Raw genomic sequence first — 20,086 nt, forward strand, 5'->3', positions numbered from 1 at the left:
CGCACTCTTCCTGGGGCTGCGGCAGAGGCTTGCTCTGTCCGCGGCTCGCTGCACAACGCCTTTATTTATTTATTTAAGGTTGGGCACATCGCATCTCTGTGGCTCGCTCCGCACCGCCTGCCTTTATTTATTTATTTATTTATTCCAGCTTTGGCACATCGCATCTCCGCGCACAGGTGCACACCTCCAAGGGCCACTGCGCTTCCAGATAATCATGGAATTAAAAGCCCGCCGCCCCGCAGCTCAGGGGTCCGTTGAGTCCCGTCCCGCAGCTCACGGTGGCAGCACAGCCACCCGCCCAGAGCTCGCCCAGTGCTGCTTGGACAGCGGCCCCTGAGCGATAGGCACTTCGCGACCCAGGGGCCGACCGGAACCTACCCTTAGCCCGTCGGGGCGCGGCTCGGCCTCCCGGGCGCCCCCGCAGCTCTCTCCGCCCCGCTCCGGCGGAGGGACGCGGCGCGGCTGCTGGGCACTCGCCGTCACTCGCTCTCTCTCTTCGCAGGTCTTCGGAGCGGGCGAGGTGGGCGCCGCTTGGAGCCAGGCGGGCGGGCGCCATGAAGCGCTCGCTGCTGCGGTTTTGCCAGTCGCGGGAGAAGGCGGCTGCCTCCAGCTCCTACCAGGGCGTCGTCTGTGAGGCGGATGCTGCCTCCGTCGCCTCTCAAGATGTCTTCAAGGTGCGTGCAAGGGGGCGCGGGGGAATGGCGGTCTCGGGGACTGGGTGGCGGCACAGCCTGAGGGGACAGCCCGAGGCAGTCCAGCTGCGTGAGGACCAGACGGGGGCTCCTGTGAGGGCGCTGGAATGAGAGGTTATGAAAGCGGCGGGTGAGGTGGGCGAGGGTGCGGTGGAGCTCTGGAGGCAGCTGTGCGGGCTGGACAGCGGTTGTGTCCCAGAGACCCTTTCCTCCGGGAGATCCCTTCCCCTTGTTAGTCAGCGGAGCCGTGAAGGGAAGGAGGTCCGGCCGCGGGGCATGAGGGTACAGCGGTGAGGGGTGGCAGGGAGCTGGGTGGGTGGCAGGTGGCTGCTGTGAGGCTCACTCCCCGGGCACGGCTCACCAGAAAGAGTCCACCTCTTTGGGGGAGGTTCCAACATCGTGATGGGAAGGAGAGGTTCCTCCAGCAAAAATGTCCTGAAAGGAAAGTTTAGAAGCTCTTATGGAAGGAGCTCTTATGAAAGGAAAGGGGGAAGCAAGGGAAAGGCACAACCTACAAATGTGAAAATTTCTGCCAGGAAAGATGAAATCTGTTCCCCTTGCATAAAGAGTAGAATGAGAAGTGATGCATTTATATTGCACCTGGGAAGATGTAGACCAAACATTAGCGAAGCCTTCTTTAAGTGTAAGAATTAAACAAAAGAGGAGGTGGCTTGCAAAGGATCTGACTTGGATAACTGGAGGTTTTTAAGCACAGGCTAAACAAATGTGACAGGGCATGTGGAAGGGTTTAAAGACCTCCTGAGATCATTTCCAGACTTATTTTCTTGTGTGCTAGCTGTAGTCCTGAGCAACACCTCTTGTCAGCCCAGTAGGTGATCTGCCACTACCGAGCTGTTCAAACGAGGGGCAAAGGAGCTGCTGTTGTTTAATAGTTTATTTGGCTGGTTTGAACCAGCAGAAGTACAGGGAACACCTAACTGGTACCTTTCTTTCCTATTTTGTTAATGAAAGACTAGCACTGGCTGTAAAGCCTTACTTTTGTAGACAAACTATCATCATGCCACTTTTCAGCCACATTTTGTCTTACGAAAACTTCCATTGTAGAGAGTGGCAAAATATGGTTTAAATCAATAGAAATACTTGAAATTCATTACAATTAAAATTAAGGTAGAATGTTAGAAAGAACAGAAGCTATTGGGCTCTATGCAAAGTTTTTCTTAAATAGCTTTTTTGATGTCTGTAAAATGTATAGATACTTATATATGTAATTAACTCATTAGGATGACATTAGAGTCATCTTAAATACTTGAACCAAGCCATCTGATTTGCTTTTTTCTGTTTGCATTTGTGTAGCAGATGCTTGTATTTGCCCCCAGTCTTACCAATCTGCAGGCACATTTGTAACATCATTCACATGAGTAACCTGTCTGTTTTAGTCCCTCCAAAGTTTTCAACAACTTGCTTTTAAATTCTCCCCATTCTTACTGCCAGTCATGTTTTTTTCCCCCCTAAAATTTTTCTTTGTACACAAGTATGGGTTTTGAAACGCTCTTAACAAAACTGTTTGGAGAACATCACAAAGTAAGAGTCAGCAGGGTTGCAAAGCACAATACCAAGCAAGTGCCAGTGGGTTTAGCTGTTGGAGGGTGTTTTGTTGTATTACACTGTGAAGGTGCTGGGGTTTTCCAGTAGCCCATAGGATGCTCTTGGGATACTGCTTCATTTGAAGAGTTTATTTGTTGCTCTGACATAAAGAACACCACAAAAGCCCAAAAGCTGAACTTGGAAGCTCAGGACGTAATACCAGTTTTTGCAGAAAGTTCTAGAAATTTATGGATTTATGGAGATTATTAATTTTTCCTCTCTGTTGAATTCATTTGGCATGGACACAGCTGGAAAGAATATAAAACAGTAAGTGATGGTTTGCTTGTTTGAGATTTTCCATGATGGAGGGGGAGGATCTTGAGCTCACAACAGAAGACAGAATAATGTATTCCAGATAATTTCTGGGTTTGTTAATTTTGCACTCTTACTCATCTGGGTCTGATTTTGCGATCAGTTAAATCAATCTGTGTTTCACAGTTGACTCAACCTGAGCAGGATTTGGGTACTTCTGTATGAAATTAAACAGTCAGGAGGGAATTTTTGAGTGGTAACATGCCAACAGTGTCACGTTGTAGTTTTGCTAGCATCTGGCCTATTAGGAGAATGAAGGAATGAGAATATTTGTATCTAAAACAGGTGATTTCAGATGGAAGTGCCTGTAGGCTACGGAGCTTCATTAAGAAGAATCGTTCTGGACTTACCAAAGTGGATGAATTGAATGCCACCCCACTGCATCATGCTGCAGAAGGAGGTCAAATAGAATTAATGCAGTTGATCATAGATGATTCTTCCTGTGAAGGTAACACACCTTTTCTGAGCTATTTTATTTAACAGAATAAAAGAATTCAATAATCAAGGTGTCCATTAGCCAGCTGAAGACAAACTGAAATCTGTTATCTGCCTTTATAGATCGAAACGTCATTCAAACTGTCAGCCACAGTTTGCAGTGCTGTGGGTGTGGTTTGGGTCACTCTTGGGATGTTAAGGCTGTTTTCTCTCTAATGTAGCACATCAACATACCTTATTTTTGGGGGGGACTCAGTCTTCTGATATGAAAAAGAAAACTGCTGTGAAGTACAGGAGGTCTGACTTTTTGGCTTCTATGTTATAATAGTTGAAGGGTAAAAGAGAATTAATTTGATTTCTTACAGTTGGCATTTAAGTTGTCACCACACTTTGTTAACTTAATAGTGGGGGAAGAATAAGCATGTGATGAGACAGGCTACCTAAAGAAACTCAGGGAAGAAATGGTCACTAGGAGAAAATGGGGCTTGAGTGTAAGAGGTGTTGTTCAGTAGTTACTCATGAGCATGCTGAACTACTTAGGACTCCATTGACAGACTGCAGGGTAGTGAGCAGGCATACAACAGCCCTGAAAAGCTAATTTTTTTTCACCTGATGGTGGCTAATCTAATTTCAGATTATTCTGTCTGAAATACATTATTTTTCTTTTCAGTGTGTAATTTTTGTCTCTTTTTTTTAGGATATTGTTTGAGGTTTATTTGCAGTGCTAAAGCTCGAAATGCATGTGTAGAACAGATCGGGTTTATAACTGGCATAAATTGGTTTACTTCTCTGTTCTTAAATAAATTACAATAGATATGGCCTTTAATCTTCTTACATTTGCAAACATTTATCATCTCTTATTTTAGTTACTCACACTTGTTCTGTGCAGCCTGTGAAACAATACCTGGAAAGTTCAATAAAATAGGGAAAAAAAAAAAAGAAGGATATCAAATAACTCTTAGGGGGAGGCAAAAGGTATATAATGAGGGACAAAAAGCAGACTGATGTCAGATGGCTGATGTCTCTAATCAATACCATGCATTCAGCATGATATCTATTCAATTGAACATGACACATTACATGACATGAAGTGTTTCCCTTTTTCTCTTTAAAGAAATGCATCACAGACCTAAACCTCCACTGAAGACACTTTTCTGCCTCTTTTTTTTTTAGTACAATCAGAACATTTGATGTTTGAGCTTTGCTTCTGGTTTTGTTTTGGTTTGTTTTCTCTCCTTTGACCTAGTATTGAATGTGATGGATTCTTCTGGAAATACCCCCCTGCACTGGGCCACAAAGAAAAACCAGGTTGAAAGTGTTAGTCTGCTTCTCAGCAGAGGAGCCAACCCAAACATTCTCAACTCCAATATGATGGCACCTTTGCATATGGCTGTGCAGTCCCTGCATAATGAAATCGTTAAGGTAAGTCTAAAGTCCATATAAATACAAAGCCTTGATAAGCAGCTTGGCTGCAGCTGCCTGCAGAACACCAAGACCTTGTTTATATATGCTGCATCTCCTCATGCTTTTGTTTAGTGAGCAGGATGTGGAGCATACCATGCTTAAAAAAGTTGTTTGCGTCTTCTTAGCAGTGAGTAAAAAGTAACTTACTGATTTAGAGACATGCTGCTGTTTGTGCTGTTATGGTAGTTGTTATGTTTCACAGAGAATTCATTTTAAATTGCCCAAACACAAGGGAGTTTATTTTAAAAGATTATTTTTAACTTCATTTTGGCATGTGGTATTTCAAATGTGCATGATATTTTTTTTCCTACGATTTTATACAAATATCAAAGTTTTCTTGAAATTAGCAGGGATTTTGATTAAAAACTAGATTAAAACCAGTCAGAAAACACAGTTCCTGAAACAAGCAATTTCACAATAATTTGAGTAATAGCAGAACTAAATCTGTAATTAAAAGTCAGAAAAAATATATATTGTAAAGAAATTCCTAAGGTATTTGTTTTGAGTCTTGTAAAACAGCAACAGCAGCATAATTTATTCTCATCATTTGTCCAAGTACAGCAAGAATGCTTTCTTGAACTTACTAATACAACCTTAGTACTACACCAGTTGCATTTTCAGCTTTGAGTTGTCTCTTTTTGCAGTTCATCCAAGCAAAAGAAAGAAAAATACATTCTTGTATTCAAGTCTTAAAATCCTTTTGATTTTTTCAGAATTTTACAAAATCTGTGGTTCCTATGAATTCAGAACAATAAAATCTGAAATACAGTGACATTTTTAAAATGGGTTTCCTTTTTAGTTCTGGGTTAGGTTATTTTGTAGAGCTCTGCTCTTGCCTAATTATGTGCTCTTGTTTATTCCCCACTGTGTTGTTTAGTCAAGCTAATTCTGCTTTGGTTTCTATTGTCAAATTGCCTGAGAGTGACTAAAATGTGCCAGTTCCTCCAGTGTGGAAAAAAATTAGTGGAATTACTGACAGACAATTAAATATATGTGTAGACAGAGGAATAAATATGCATTGCAGTGTGGTCATTATCATTTCCAGATCCTTTGTTTCTCCAAAAAAAAGTTTGAAGCAGTCATCCTATGACTAGGATGGTCATAGAGGGTGACACTGATGTACTGCTAGTAGTGCTAGCTCTAAACATAGGGACTGCAGCAGGAATTCGGGACTGGAAGACTCCCTGTTTTCATTAAGTCCCATCTCCCCTGATCTTACCTAGCTGTCTAATAGATTCCCAATTGAGCAGGATTTGCAACGTTGCCACTTCTCAGCAGAATAAATCCCCATCTGCAATTTGCTACAGAAAGTATTTTTCCTAGGATTGAGGAAACTTCTAAATAAAACTTTAAGACACTCTGCAGCTGTGTGCAGTGTTCACCCTGGTGTGATCCAGCTGTCCACTGTAAAGAGATTTACTTTGTCTGTCCTCACCCTCACTTTTCCCCTGTTGCTTTTTACATTCTCCTGCATTTTGTTCCCCCTCTGCATGTTGGGTTGTGAGCTGGTGGCATGCAGAAAGAGCAGGTCACAAGAGTTGTATGGATGGTAACCAAGAAAAGGAATGGAATAGGCCTTTGTTGGTATGTTTGGCTTATGGCTGACCAAATGGTTTCTTTCACATTTAGATTTTAGTCCAGCATAGCAGTACGGATGTTAATTTGGAAGGTGAAGCAGGGAACACACCTATAATTGTAGCATGTTACAAGGATAATCCTGAAGCACTGACACTCCTGGTAGGTATAATTAATTATCTGTCATCTTTTGATGTGGTTTGATTTACCTTGGCCCAGTGTTATTCTGTTCCTGTGTTCTGTCTTTGTTGAATGCAGAAAGGTTAATCATGCACCTAGTATCCAAGTTACTTTGCACAGAAGCTTTTAAGAGCATTTATAAACATACCTGAGTGGCAAACTCATAAAAAACTTTTAACTGATTTTGAAGGTGGAGAGAACTCAAAATGAAGCACATGCATCATAAAATCGTAGAATTGGTTCAGCTGGAAATGACCTCTAAGATCAAGGCCATTAAACCATCCCCCAAAGTGCCATGTCCACATGTTTCTTGAGCACTTCCAGGGGTAGTGACTCTACCACCTCCCTGGGCAGCCTGTTTCAATGCCTGACCACTCTTGCAGGAAAGAAATGTTACTTAATATCCAACCTAAACCTCCTCTGGCACAATTTCAGGCCATTTCCTCTTGTTCTGTCACCTGATACTTGGGAGAAGAGACTAACTCCTGCCTCACTCCAACCTCCTTTCATGGAGTTGTGGAGAGCAATGAGGTCTCCCCTCAGCTTCCTCTTCTCCAGGCTAAACAAGCCCAGTTTCCTCAGCTGCTCCTCACCAGACTTGCTCTCCAGACCCTTTTTTGGACATGCTCCAGCACCTTAAAATCTTTCCTGTGGTGAAGGGCCGTATAATATAGATGTATGGATACAACATGGAAAAGATGTTTGTATCTAAACTTTGCAGCTACCTGGAGCCTCTGTAGTAGTTTGTTAATTAGTCACAATTTTATGTATGCCACTAAGTTATATCCAGGAATTCTTTTTTTCAGATAGAAAATGGAGGGAAAATCTGCAAACCAAACAAAACAGGATGTATGCCTATCCATGCAGCTGCATTTTCAGGTGCAAAAACATGTATGGAAATTCTTTTAAAAAAAGGTAAATATGTTGTTCTTAGGCAGTAGGACTCAGTATTTCTAGTAGTAGTAGTACCAAGTTACTGCTTTCATTTCCAAAGAGCTGTGAAAACAAACACTTGTAACTGTGATAGAAGAAGTTAATGCAATTATTCCTGTAGACAATTCATGCTTGTAACATTTGTTGAATTGCAGCAGTATCTGAACTGCTTTCCTAAATGTGCAGATGTGAAAGGTTTCTGTTTTGATGGGGGAGAACATTAATCTGCAGTTAATATACTTGTTTTGAACACCTTTATATCTTCTGTTGTCTCAGTATTGCTCACAAATTTCCATTTATTTTCATCTCTCAGGTGAAGAATTGGGTCACTCTCCTAAAACTCACATCAATTTCACCAATAATGGAAAGTGCAGTCCACTTCATTTGGCGGTTCAGAGTGGGGACCTTGAAATGATTAAAATGTGCATTGAATTTGGAGCTCAAATTGATCTAAAGCAGGTAAAACACAGAGTGGAGTGAAATACAAATTTCATAAAGCCTAAGTACCTCTAAATCTCTGGTATGGGTTAAAAAAGAAAAGGAGATGAGTAGATATTCATTGCTCGTTGTCTCTTCTGATAAAAGTCGGGGGAGCAGCAAATGACAACAAGTCTCTAGTTCACATCAAGCAAAATGGCAGGTTTCTTTCCACCAGTTACAGAGGAGGTTTGGAGGATGAAAAATTCTAATGGATTCAGGTTCATTTGGGCAGGTTCACAGAAGAAAAATCAGTCCTCACTTACTAAATAAAACAACATCCCCTCTGGCTAAGGAAGTAAGGAAGTCCTGAGTCATAAAAAGGTGGAGTCTGGGAGAGAACTCTGGAGAATGCTACAGCCTTCTTCACAAAGTCTTTACTATGCAACATGCTATCATCCATCTCCAGGAGTGAGTTCTTCATTCTGACCCTTTCTGCATTCTTATTGTCCTCAGCCTCACCCTGGCATTTTCAGTGTCTTCTTTCAAGCAGGCACAAACTGGTGATACTGGAGCTGCTGCTGTGATGCTGTTGGTGTCAGGGTCTGTGCCTGGCTTCATGATGAATAAACAGTTCTGAAAATGCCTTTAATTAATCATTTGCAAGGCTGAAATCAACTCACAAGAGCAAAGAGAAACATGGCTTAGCCTTCTTTTATTGGTTTGAGTCTTCAAACACACTGGTGCTGGTTTCGTGATGGGTTAGACTGTTTTGAGAATGCTCACAGCTTTGTGAAAAAGCCTATTCCAAGGCATTCACTGAAATGTTCTAAAAAAGAGAAAGTCAGAACCCCCAGGCATGTTTCAAAGCTTGTTTGTCTCCTCTGGTTAAATGAAACCCCTTTTTGGCAAATGCTATGCTAATAATTTATTTATTGATTAGTAATTTTATGACTGCCTAGCTTAAAATAGTTTAGTAACTATATTAGGCCAAGTTATTTTTAACCTGCAGAAGATTTCATTTAAGGACAACTTCTAAGGAAGATTCCATCTAAGGAAGTCAAAACCATTTTAAAAGAATGCATTTTCTGTATCATGTAGGCTCATGTCTTTGTTTAAATGGTACTGGTCTGCCTATAGGTTTCATTGGTTTTCCTTTGCTTCATCTCTTGTATTCTCTTTTTTTAATTACTTCAACTAAAAAAAAGATTGTTAAGAGTGTATTATCTTAGAGACTTGACACAGAACAATAAGAATCTTTGTAGTAATCCTTTAAAACAATCTTTTTTTTTTCCCCTGGTCTTTCAGACCTCTTTAGAATTGACTAATTTAGTTAAAGACTGAAGTTTCATTACCTCCACAGAAATTTAGGAATTAGAAATCCTGGGTTAAATTAGTAGCGTGTAGTGTGGAGAGCTGAGGGTTAGGTTGTTGGGCTCTAAGTGCTTAAATGTTGTTTTATTTTCCTGTTTACAGAATGAAAAATGCACAGCACTTCATTTTGCTGCCACTCAAGGAGCAACTGAGATTGTAAAGTTAATGATGTCATCTTATGCTGGTGAGGAATCTATTATTGATGCTGTTGATGGGAATAAGGAAACATTGCTTCACAGGTAGGAGGCTGCTCTGCCAGACATTACTCTAAGTTATGAGCCATGATATTCCTAGTTATTCTCATCATCCAGCTATATTTTCTGTAGTACATTGTGGAACCTCTTGTCACATGGGTTGGAACTTCTCCGTGGGGGCTGGCTTAGTGCAATATGAGAGAGTCAGTAATTTGGTCAGAATGTTAAGAGATTTTGGTGCCAATATCAAAATCAAAACAATTCCAGTTGCATTGAATTCATGTCCAAGAGTGGTCTTGTATTGAGAATTTAATGAAGTAGTAGATGTACAAGAGCTGTTAACAGCTTCTGATGTTGTGGAACAAATGCTGTCATCTCTTAAGATTATATTCTGTAGTGGCCTCAACCACCTCCCTGAGCAACCTATTCCAATGTTGCACCACCCTCATGGTGCAGAATGCGTTCCTAACATCCAATACAAATCTACTCTTCTCTAGCTTGAAAGCATTGCCCCTCATCCCATCACTCCAGGCCTTTGTAAACAGTTTCTCCCCATCCTTCTTGTAGGTCCCCTTCAGGTACTGGAAGGTCACTATTAGGTCTCCCCAGAGCCTCCTTCTCTCCAGGTTGAACACCCCCAGCTCCCTCAGCCTGTCTGTGTAGCAGAGGTGCTCCAACCCCCTGATCATTTTCATGGCCCTTGGAACTGTCCTACTGTATTGCTCATTGCGTGAAACTATTAAACAGGGGTCTGACTTCTGAAAACATTTCAAGGGTCTCGATTAACTGTGCTATGCTTCCTGCTTAGACCATTTTCTTCCTCTAATATTATAAATCAGCATCTTACTTCAGAATAAAAATATATGGCAAGTTGCTTCTGAAGGTCAGATCAATGAAATGAATTTGAGGCTCTAGGTCTGCCTGGTACAAGTTAAGTCTGAAGCTTTGGGAATTCTATCTTGACATTGTGTGGTACAGCAAAAGATCAGACAGAGTGATTCTGTTAAAAATCAGTGGTAAAATGCCTGTTGACCTACCAATGGGGTTTTTGTTTCCCACGGTGATTTTTTGCCATATTAGTTGAACTGAACTTTGTTTAAAAACAAAAGTCCATGACAAAAAATCAGAATCATAGAACGATTTGGGTTGCAAGGGACCTCCAAAGGTCCTCTAGTCTAATGAATTATGCAGTAAAGGCATCTTTCTGTCTCTTTCTTTTAAAATGCATTTATTTGAAAGTATTAGAAAATGCAGCAAATGGAGAAAAATGCTTCTCTTTGGCTTGAAGCTTCATTGTCTTTCTAATGTGACTGTATTCTTTGTTTCTCCCCAGGACAGCACTGTTTGATCATTATGAACTGGCAGAGTATTTGATTTCAATGGTAAATATTTAATCAAGCAACGTATTTATAGAGATTATACTATAGAGATTATATAGAGATTATTGCCATCTATTACTAGAGGTCTGCATAAAGAAATTCATAAAGGAGAATGTAGATGTTATTTAGCTCGATTTCATAATGCATAACTGACAAGTACACTACAATGGTAGTTATGACTCCACAATACTCACAATTACAGAGGATCAAAACTTGCAGTTTTGTTTCCATTTTTCTTACTCAGAAAGGTTTCATGAACATCTTTCACCAAAGGTGACAAACTGATTCAGTCATCATCTCTTTTTAAGATATAAAATATGAAATAAATGCTTAACATGCATTGAATTTCATCTGTTTTTTCCAGAAAGAAATCATTTCTTTGAAGTATGCACATATGATTGTCCTAGGATCACATAGACACATACTCAAGTTTGAGCATCATCTAGAAACTACTTTTACTTTGTGTGGTCCAATTATCTTTATTCACTGAATAATTATGAGGAAGACAGAGAAGAAACATAAACAGGGATGCTACTGGCTGTGCTCCAAGTGTCCATTTATCCCCATTGAACTAACCATTACATGCCCCACTCTGATGAGGAAATGTTCAGAAGTCAGCAGACTTCTGTGCCGTTTATACATGGTTAGGGTTTTTTACTTGATTTCGTGCCAATTGTATTAAGAAAAAAAAAATCTTCTCTACTTACAGCTCTGCTGTTCAGAGAAACTCTGTTATGGGTATTTGATTTAGTCAGAACTTGATGCTGTGCTAATTTTTAATTCAAATGTGAAATGGTGAAGTCTGACTGCTTAATTGTGTCTGACAAAACAGTCTATTTAACAGAGGTTATTACCCAATGAATACAGGCTCAAGATTTTGCTTTCTGAGGCTTGCAGGCACAAAGTATTCAGAGGGAATATCTTTAACACTACATTTGCTAAGAACAAACTTCCATGGCTTTAGTGCTATTTGGGCCTCTTTCATAAGCATTCATGCTGAGGGTTGGTTTGGCTTTCCATATAAACTGATATTTACAAATAATTTCTCTTCATGTCTAATTTATATATATTAATATCTAAATGCAAAAGTAAAAGGAGCTCAGAAACTCCATTTTATAAACTTTTAGCTGTATGGTAAACGTGTGGCAAGACATAAGTTGCTCCTTATTGTTAAAAAGAGTGATGAATGCTGCTGAATACATTTTGCTGAAGGCTGAGCAATGATGTCAGCTGGAGGAAAAGTGATTAAAGATTGCATAGTTAACTGGAAATTGCTACCCTGTGTTCACTGAAATGAGAGAGCCACTTGGATAAAAATGGTCTCTCTTTCTTTGGTGAATAAGAATGTTTTAAAGAGGTTGTTTGACCGTGTGGAAAGGTAACTGGGGAAAAGGTCCTGCATGTATTACTCTCAAAACATTTCATCAACATACATTGGAAGCTTTCTGTTGTCTGTGGTAATCATTATACATTTATTAAATGCTTCTTGTTGCTACATTACAGGTTTTACCATCCTGGAAAGTAAATATTGCTCATGATTATGTTTAATTCTCCCTCAAATTAGGGATGGATCAAAGATGATTCAAGTTAATGGAAAAACTCACATTGATTTTTTTTATTAATTTTTTATTCTTTCAGTGATCTTTGGATATTATGTGACATAAAATTGATTTTCTGTGTACTCATCCAATTTGGCTTGCAATTCAGTAGCTAGAAGAATGATATCTAAAATGTCATAAAATATGCTTACATCTGATTGGTTCATCTTCTTGTCTCCTCATAGTCCCTTGGAGGGATTATTTAGATAAATATTTTTAAGCTCATAGTATTTTGCAGATATGATTGTAGTCATATTGTGACCATAGTGACCATACTGTCCTGGCAGTATGAATCCCGAGCAAAAATAGTTTTTTGCCAGAATATCTTGTTCTAGTTTTTGTGCTTCTCTTAAAGAGAAAGAGTGTGTCAAAGCCTCCTGGGTCTGGCTTATATAGAATATATATTATATATGCATATTATTGTTACAGCGTGAGAACTGAAATCCCCCTCCCACACTGACAATAACCAGGCTAGCTGAGTCTGGAAGAAAATGAAGCTGTGTTTACAGGCAAAACTGCAATCTAGGATGAAATGCAATGAATATGTACAAATAGACACTATTCACAACATTTACAAATAGGTACAATCAACAGAAAAACACAACCAAGCTCCCTGGCTTCCCCCTAAGGGGCCAAGCCAGAATGACGCCCCCCAGACCATCCTGGCAGAAAGCAGAGAGAGCCAAGAAGCAGAGAGGCTGTTAGCTTGTCAAGGCCGGTGTGCAGGGGGTGTGTTATCTTCCAAAGGCAGAAGGAGAAGAAAAAAGAAGCAGAGCAAGCGGAGACTCAGTGACTTTGTTTTGAGTACTGACTCTTAAACATTTCTCTCTCTCCAATGGAAGTGTTTAGAATAATCATTATTTTGCTTTCTTACACCCAATAGTGATTTATTCACATCCTTTCACTCTCTCTGCTTGAACTTGGTGATGAAAAATTAAAGACACAGTCTTTTAAAACCATCACAATTATACATGTACATTATATATGTACACATATACATATAATATACCTTTTTATGATGAAGAATAGAAAATGAAGATAAGATATACAGATGGAACTGTGCTAATCTCTTCATGCATTACTTCTTGAACAGTATTCATACAGCACAGAGATACAGGAGGATCTCCTTCTGGTAATTGTTTGCTAGCTAAAACTACATAATTCAAAAGGGCTTGTATTTTTCCAGAGCTTCAATCCCATTGTTTTTAAGTCAGAATTACATATTTTGAGTATTTAAATGCATGGAAAAATCATCTAACAAAAGATCATGAGTTGTGAGTGCAGTATACACCACTATTTAGACTTCTGAATTTATACCTACAGATGGCTGTGGATAGTAGTTCTTTCTATACAGAGGTATAATGTGTTGCTGGAATTTATTTATCTGGAGTTACTAAGAATGCTTCTAATTCTGCTGTGCTTATAAACAGCAGCACCATTTTTAAAGTTCCTTTATTCATTACTCATGATGCACTTAACATTCTCTATTGCAGGGAGCTAATATTGATAGTGTTGACATAGAAGGTCGATCCCCACTGCTGTTGGCCACTTCCTGTGCATCATGGAAAATTGTGAATTTACTGCTCTCGAAAGGTAAAAAGGGATACACAGGGATGATGTACTTCCTTTGAGCAGAGTTCATACACCTTAAAACCTTTCATCCCACTTTACTCTTAACTTGAATTCAGTCCTGTGTAGTGTACAATCGGCTGAGCTAAACAGCTGCAGCACGCTGGTGTTGCCTGAGATAAAGGAGCAATTAGTGTGATGATTACACCCTTTATAATACAGAGTGAATGGGCTGTAGAAAAACGTGTGTGGCATGAGTAACCCTCCTCAAGGCACTGCCTCTTTCAATCTCTGCTTTCCTTAGCAGTTCACAAAGTAAGCAGAACTGTGGAATAAATGCACCACTTACACAGTGTCATGTTTCATGTCAGCGATTAATCTCTCAGTTTTAAAGCCCAAATTTCAAGCTATGATTTGGTATAATCACAGCCACCTTGAAAATATTTGAGCTGTATCTTTCAATTGCTACACTTTTGCTGTTAGCTCAGTATTGTTAGTGTACCTTCTCTTGTTAATAGTAGTGTAAGTGATTTTATAATAAGCCCTGTAATAAGTTTTGAAGCTGTAACAAAGCCACAACTCTGAAAGGTTGGAAGAGATGATTATCTGCATCTTTAAACTGCATCTTGATTTGTGGGTGCTCATTATCTCTGAATATAAGGGCTCCACCTAAACCTTAGTGCTGCAGTGAAATACAAGCTGCACACACACCTGAGATAGTGACAAATGACAAAAATCTGAGTGCCGGGAGGGGTTTTATAAGTAAAACTGTATGCTACAGTGTTGACTTGAAAGAATATTTGTAAACACATTGGTTCAACATTTGCTCTGTTGTCTTAAATATCATTTAGGAACAGGTTCTTTACTATGAGGGTGACAGAACACTGGAACAGGTTGCCCAGGGAGGTGGTTGAATATCCCTGGAGATATTCAAAGTGGGGCTCGACAGGGCTCTGGGCAACCTGGTCCTGTTGAGGATGCCCCTGCTGACTGCAGAAGGGGTTGGACTAGCTGACCATTCTATGATTCCATGATCATCAGTCAGCACCAGGGACCAGCAGTTTTGAAGTTACTGGTATTTATTTCCATATTTATCTAGGAGCAAATGTATCATTAAAGGATCATCTTGGTCGTAATTTCTTGCATTTGACGGTATTGCAGCCTGGAGGATTACAGCATTTGAATGAGAAATTTCTGCAGGTACAGTAAGCATCAATTTATGTCAATCTTTCTGTTACCCTTACTAGAAAATGTAAAGCAAAACCCAACTACCATTTTAATTACAGTAAGCATCAATTTATGTCTTTCTGTTACCCTTACTAGAAAACGTAAATCAAAAAACAGCTAGCATTTTAATTTGGATTGGCTTTAATCATTTGTGGCACGTTTTGAGTTGCCCAGTGTCACAGAATGAAGTTTGAAGAGGCACATACCTCTTCTGAAAATACTTCAAAGCCAGTAATACAATTTTCTTATTGCCAGGCAAAGGAATAACATAATCCCATAAATTGTTTTGCTGTTGGGGGATTGAATAGCTCAAGAGGTAGGCAATAATATACAGAACTTTTCACTTCTGTTTTCCCAGCTTTCACACAGTAAAGCTAGAGGATGTGCTCATATTTAGTCACGGTCTAGGACTTAAATACCTTACAATGTATTCTGTAGGAGCTTTCTGTGAACTGGGCAGTGGTGAAGTCTTGGAGATAGCATTAAAAAGGATTTCAAACATGAATTTGCATTTAGCTGTACTGAGGTGAAGCACTCTTACTGCTAGTGTCCAAGCTTGCTTGAAGGAATTAACAGTGCTAGTCTCTAGGGTTCCAGAAAAAACAAAACCACTTTAAATAAGAATCAGGTGTAACTGATCTTGCAAAATCTGCTGAAATCTGTAAAGAGCTTTGATTAGTAATGCAGAATGGATTTAACCTCCTCTTTCAGCAACTGCAGAGAAGCAGTTTTAAACCAGGGTGATAACTCTCCATTGTTTGTATTGACTTTTTAATGATTGATCATACTCCTAATTCAGACAAAAGAGTGGAGCAGAACGAGGGGAGAAGTTTTTAGTTGCTTTAAGAAAGGTTAGACATAAGACAATGTTAGACAGTACAGAGTGAAAGAAGGGAAATGAAGATGAGCAAGAGAAATAGGGGAAATAAAATTGCACTGCAAACCAGTGAGCTGATGGTTCCTGATAGCCAGCAGTTTTGTAACTGAATACTGACTATAACCTGTCCTGATGTTCTGTACAAGCCTTCTGCTGACAGCAGTGAGTTCTGTGGTTGAATGGCAACAGAGAAGAATCTCCAGTATTATACTTGTAATGTGGGTGGCTTGCAGTAAGTGGCAAACTGCTCTCTTCAAAGAGTAGCTGTCTGAAAAATGATGACCCGCGGATCAGCAGATGTTAAATGCTTGTTGTTACTACATTTATTTTTCCTAAAGTTTGCTTCTTACTTTTATATACTGCTTTAAAGTATTAGTGCTTTTTTTTACAAGCTATCAGAATATGTAGAGTATTAGTGATAAAAACTTTTTTTTTTTTTTTGATGGGCTAACAGATGGAACATATCAAGAACCTTGTGGTGGATGAAGATAACGAAGGATGCACCCCGCTGCATTATGCGTGCAGACAAGGTGTGGCCCTCTCTGTAAATAATTTACTCAGCCTCAACGTTTCCATCTACTCTAAGAGCAGGGACAAGAAGTCACCATTACACTTTGCTGCCAGGTTAGTAGTACAGCCCAGGCCCTGGAGCCAAGGCTTTTGTTTTCTGATCTCTATTTCTTTGACATTCATTCCTGTGTTTGTCTTCCAAAGCTATGGGCGCATCAATACCTGTCAACGACTCATAAGAGATATGAAAGACACCAGGCTTCTGAATGAAGGTGATAAAAAGGGAATGACTCCCCTTCATTTGGCAGCTCAGAATGGTCATGAGAAGGTAGTTCAATTCCTTCTGAAGAGAGGGGCCCTTTTTCTCTGGTAAGTAAACCAAATTCTATGCATTAAGGCAAAGAAAGGAGCCATCATTCTCCAATTTAGTACCATCTGCTGGGTTAATAAAATAGAAACATGAAAATATTTAATAATATATACAAATACACAAAATAAAAGCATATTTATTAAATACTAGTAAAACTAAGCTGATAGTGCCTTGCTTCAACGTGGCACATAGAATCATGACTATCATAAAGCAAGGGTTTTAATACTGGGGAAACTGATGTTTTACCAAATACAACTGAGAGAACAGTAAACCTTTTGATGGGAAAAAAATTGGTTTGGAAATATTTCAATCATGTCAGCTTCATCTACAGGCTTGAATAGGGGTGCTTAGGGTTGGTGGTTCACAGGCAACTTGCCTTGCACTCTTATGTCCTGCTTTCAAGTCAGAGATCCTCAGATCATTGGCAGCTCTACAAAAGCTTCCAGGCACACATCTGTAAAGACAGCAGCCAGATGCCAGGAGTTCAGAGTCCTGTTTTCTGAAGCTTTAATTTTCAAGTCTTGTGCTTCCAAGTCCAGTTCTACACCTTGAATGCTTAGCATTCTGAGGAGGACCAGTCATACATTAATTATTTGTGACTGCTGAGGACCCACTAAATGGACTACCCTCAAGTCTTTTATTTCCACTGTCCTTAGCTGGACTAGTACACCTAGCAAGAATAGAGATGATAATATACACCTATGTATCAGCATATATAGATGTATATGTTTACATCTGTGTGTACACATGGAGATGTGTGTCTATTTAGGCTTAAGTGTGGCACTTCTTTAAAGAAATGTCCTGGTAGGTTCTATGTGATAAAAGGCTTGATGAGTTTTATTGTACTAAGATGAAGCAATATTAATAGGAATTACAATGTCTTGTATTTTCAGTATCATTAAATGAACAATTCTGGAATATGGCCATGATTCTGTTGCCACATATTAGTAACAGAATATTGCAAGCATTGGTGGCATTGTCAAGGGACATACAAGTGGGAGCAATCCAGATACATACCAGGAATAGAAGAAATGAGAGGAGGAGACTGAGTTGAATCTTTTACTTCCAAATGATGCATGGTTAATCACAGAGTAGTTGACAGAAGGTATGGATGTCTCTGCAGTGCTCATGCCAAGGAAAGGAGGTTTGAGTCAAAGGAGGAGGCATTGACATTAGCTTTAAATTTATAAGCAATATTCAATTTATGATTACTAATTTTCTTCTGCTACCTGTAAGTGATTATAAAGGTTGGACAGCCCTGCACCACGCTGCCTTCGGAGGATACACTCGCACCATGCAGATCATTTTGGACACCAATGTGAAGTGCACTGACAGAGTGGATGAAGAAGGGGTATGTATTCACACAGCATTACTTCTTTCTTGTCTGCTGGCACATTTAGACCAGTCATTGATGGTAAGCTACTAGTAGTTTTCCCCTGTGTTTTTCATGTGTAATAGTGAATTTTCTGATACGTTTTAATGCTTGGATGAATAGGTGATTGCTAAAAGTGTTATCCAGTTCTTGTGTGGGAGACCACACAGTTCTTCTAGACCAGTCATAGATGATAAGCTACTAGTTTTCCCCTGTGCTTGTGTACTGCTGATTTTCCTGATACATTTTAATGCTTAGATTAATATGTGACTGCTGAAAGTGTAACCCAGTTCTTGTGTGGGAGACCAAAAGCATGCAAATAGTCTAGTGGAAAACAGAAACTTCTGAGTATGGTTAGGCATGTCCCTCTTGTCCCCTTTACAGTGCAAGGGTATTTGAAGAGTGTAGTACAAGCACTGGTAATTTAAATTTAAAGACCTTATACAGAGCATCAACTATGACTCATTAACATACTGTTTGAAGTCCATCTGTTCTGCACTGCACTGTCCAACAGATAGAGCTCCTATCTTGCTCTGGAGTTTGGGCAAATGCAGTATCTGTCATGTCAAGATACAACCCATTTCCTGAATTGGAGACCTCTTGTATGAACCTCCCTGACAGTTCCCCATCAGAAAACATAGGGTGGTCATTTTAAATAACTGTTCACTTCCCAGCACAGAAGAGGTTGCTGATTTTTCTGAAAACTGGTGTTGAAATCATTTAGAATTATAAGAGAGGAACATACCTTACCTAGAAATTAAGGAAAAGGCAATGCTTAGTTCTTAGTTTCCCTCAGCAAAATCTGGGTGAGTTATGAAGGCTTAAAAAAAGTCACTTTCAGTGTGACTTGATTCCTATACCAGTCATTGTCCTATTTTTATGAAAATATCAAGGAAATAATGTTCCTCTTTAAAAATGTATAAATTTTCTTGCCTTTTTCTCCTTTTCTGATTGTCTAATGTAGGTGTTCTGTATCTTCAGATACCACCACTTTTACCTATTTGTTCTTGCAGTTTGTTAGTTACAAAATTAAATTATATTGGCTTTTCTTACCTGCAGCTGAGTTGCCACTTCAGATTTAGAAATAACAGTAACTGTAGATATAGAACATTTGTCTGTAATCTCTGTGACAATATTCCACTTTTTAATGTTGCTAGTAGAAGTATTCTGGACTTGCAGGTGAGTTTAGCATGTGGTTTTTCAGTGTGGAAAAGGACTGTAAGATGTTAGGAAGAAATTCTTGACCATGAGGGTGGTGAGACACTGGAACAGGTTGCCCAGGGAGGTGGTGGAAGCCTCATCCCTGGAGATTTTTAAGGCTAGGCTGGATGTGGCTCTGAGCAACCTGATCTAGTGTGAGGTATCCTTGCCTGCGGCAGGGGGATTGGAACTAGATGACCCTTGAGGTCCCTTCCAGCCCTAACAATTTTATGATTCTGTGTAGTCCTGTTTTTTTCACCAATGATTCTAATGGATTTATGTCTGTGCTACTCTCCTGTGCAGAACACAGCTTTGCACCTGGCTGCAAGAGAAGGACATGCAAAAGCTGTAAGGTTACTTCTTGACTATGGTGCGAAAATTCTGTTCAACAAAGCAGTAGCTTCTTTCTTCCATGAAGCAATACACAATAGGAGAAAAGATGTTGTATCCACTGTCATTTTGCATAAAAGGTGAGGTACACAGAAAATGCTTTTTGGAGTTTGTTTTCCCTTGTGTTCTGGTTTGCTTTTTACCTGAGATGAAGCTGTGAAAACTGATAGTTTGATAAGGCAGAATACATATTTTAAAATTCCAGATTGTGTTCCATTGTCTTCTAGTGACAGCACATTAAAAAATTGGCAGGATTGTAATGGACTTCTGACACGTGGCATGTTGTTTTCCAATGAGATTGAGCATTCAGATTCAGTTAACAAACAAACACATAGAAGCCTCTAGAAATAAGTGATCCTTCCCATGCCTGCCTTCTTCTAACACAGATAACTTTGGCCTTTCACATAATGCTT

At 39.6% G+C, this 20,086-nt stretch overlaps 1 protein-coding gene across 1 annotated transcript in view; it reads left to right on the plus strand.

Annotated features, from left to right (window-relative positions):
- Nucleotides 1-464: 464 nt before the first annotated feature.
- The window catches only part of TRPA1 (transient receptor potential cation channel subfamily A member 1), a 37,629-nt gene continuing 18,007 nt past the window's right edge, over nucleotides 465-20,086 (plus strand). Inside the window, exons 1-14 of the mRNA XM_054385491.1 lie at nucleotides 465-674; nucleotides 2,895-3,057; nucleotides 4,291-4,466; nucleotides 6,138-6,245; nucleotides 7,070-7,178; nucleotides 7,510-7,655; nucleotides 9,090-9,226; nucleotides 10,515-10,563; nucleotides 13,652-13,751; nucleotides 14,827-14,927; nucleotides 16,286-16,455; nucleotides 16,546-16,710; nucleotides 17,948-18,062; nucleotides 19,587-19,753. Of these exons, the coding sequence (XP_054241466.1) occupies nucleotides 555-674; nucleotides 2,895-3,057; nucleotides 4,291-4,466; nucleotides 6,138-6,245; nucleotides 7,070-7,178; nucleotides 7,510-7,655; nucleotides 9,090-9,226; nucleotides 10,515-10,563; nucleotides 13,652-13,751; nucleotides 14,827-14,927; nucleotides 16,286-16,455; nucleotides 16,546-16,710; nucleotides 17,948-18,062; nucleotides 19,587-19,753 (1,826 nt within the window). The 5' untranslated portion in view covers nucleotides 465-554. The remainder of the gene's footprint in view (nucleotides 675-2,894; nucleotides 3,058-4,290; nucleotides 4,467-6,137; nucleotides 6,246-7,069; nucleotides 7,179-7,509; nucleotides 7,656-9,089; nucleotides 9,227-10,514; nucleotides 10,564-13,651; nucleotides 13,752-14,826; nucleotides 14,928-16,285; nucleotides 16,456-16,545; nucleotides 16,711-17,947; nucleotides 18,063-19,586; nucleotides 19,754-20,086) is intronic.

Source organism: Indicator indicator, chromosome 12 (assembly GCF_027791375.1).
Source record: "Indicator indicator isolate 239-I01 chromosome 12, UM_Iind_1.1, whole genome shotgun sequence".
In the NCBI taxonomy this organism is placed as follows: Eukaryota; Metazoa; Chordata; class Aves; order Piciformes; family Indicatoridae; genus Indicator; species Indicator indicator.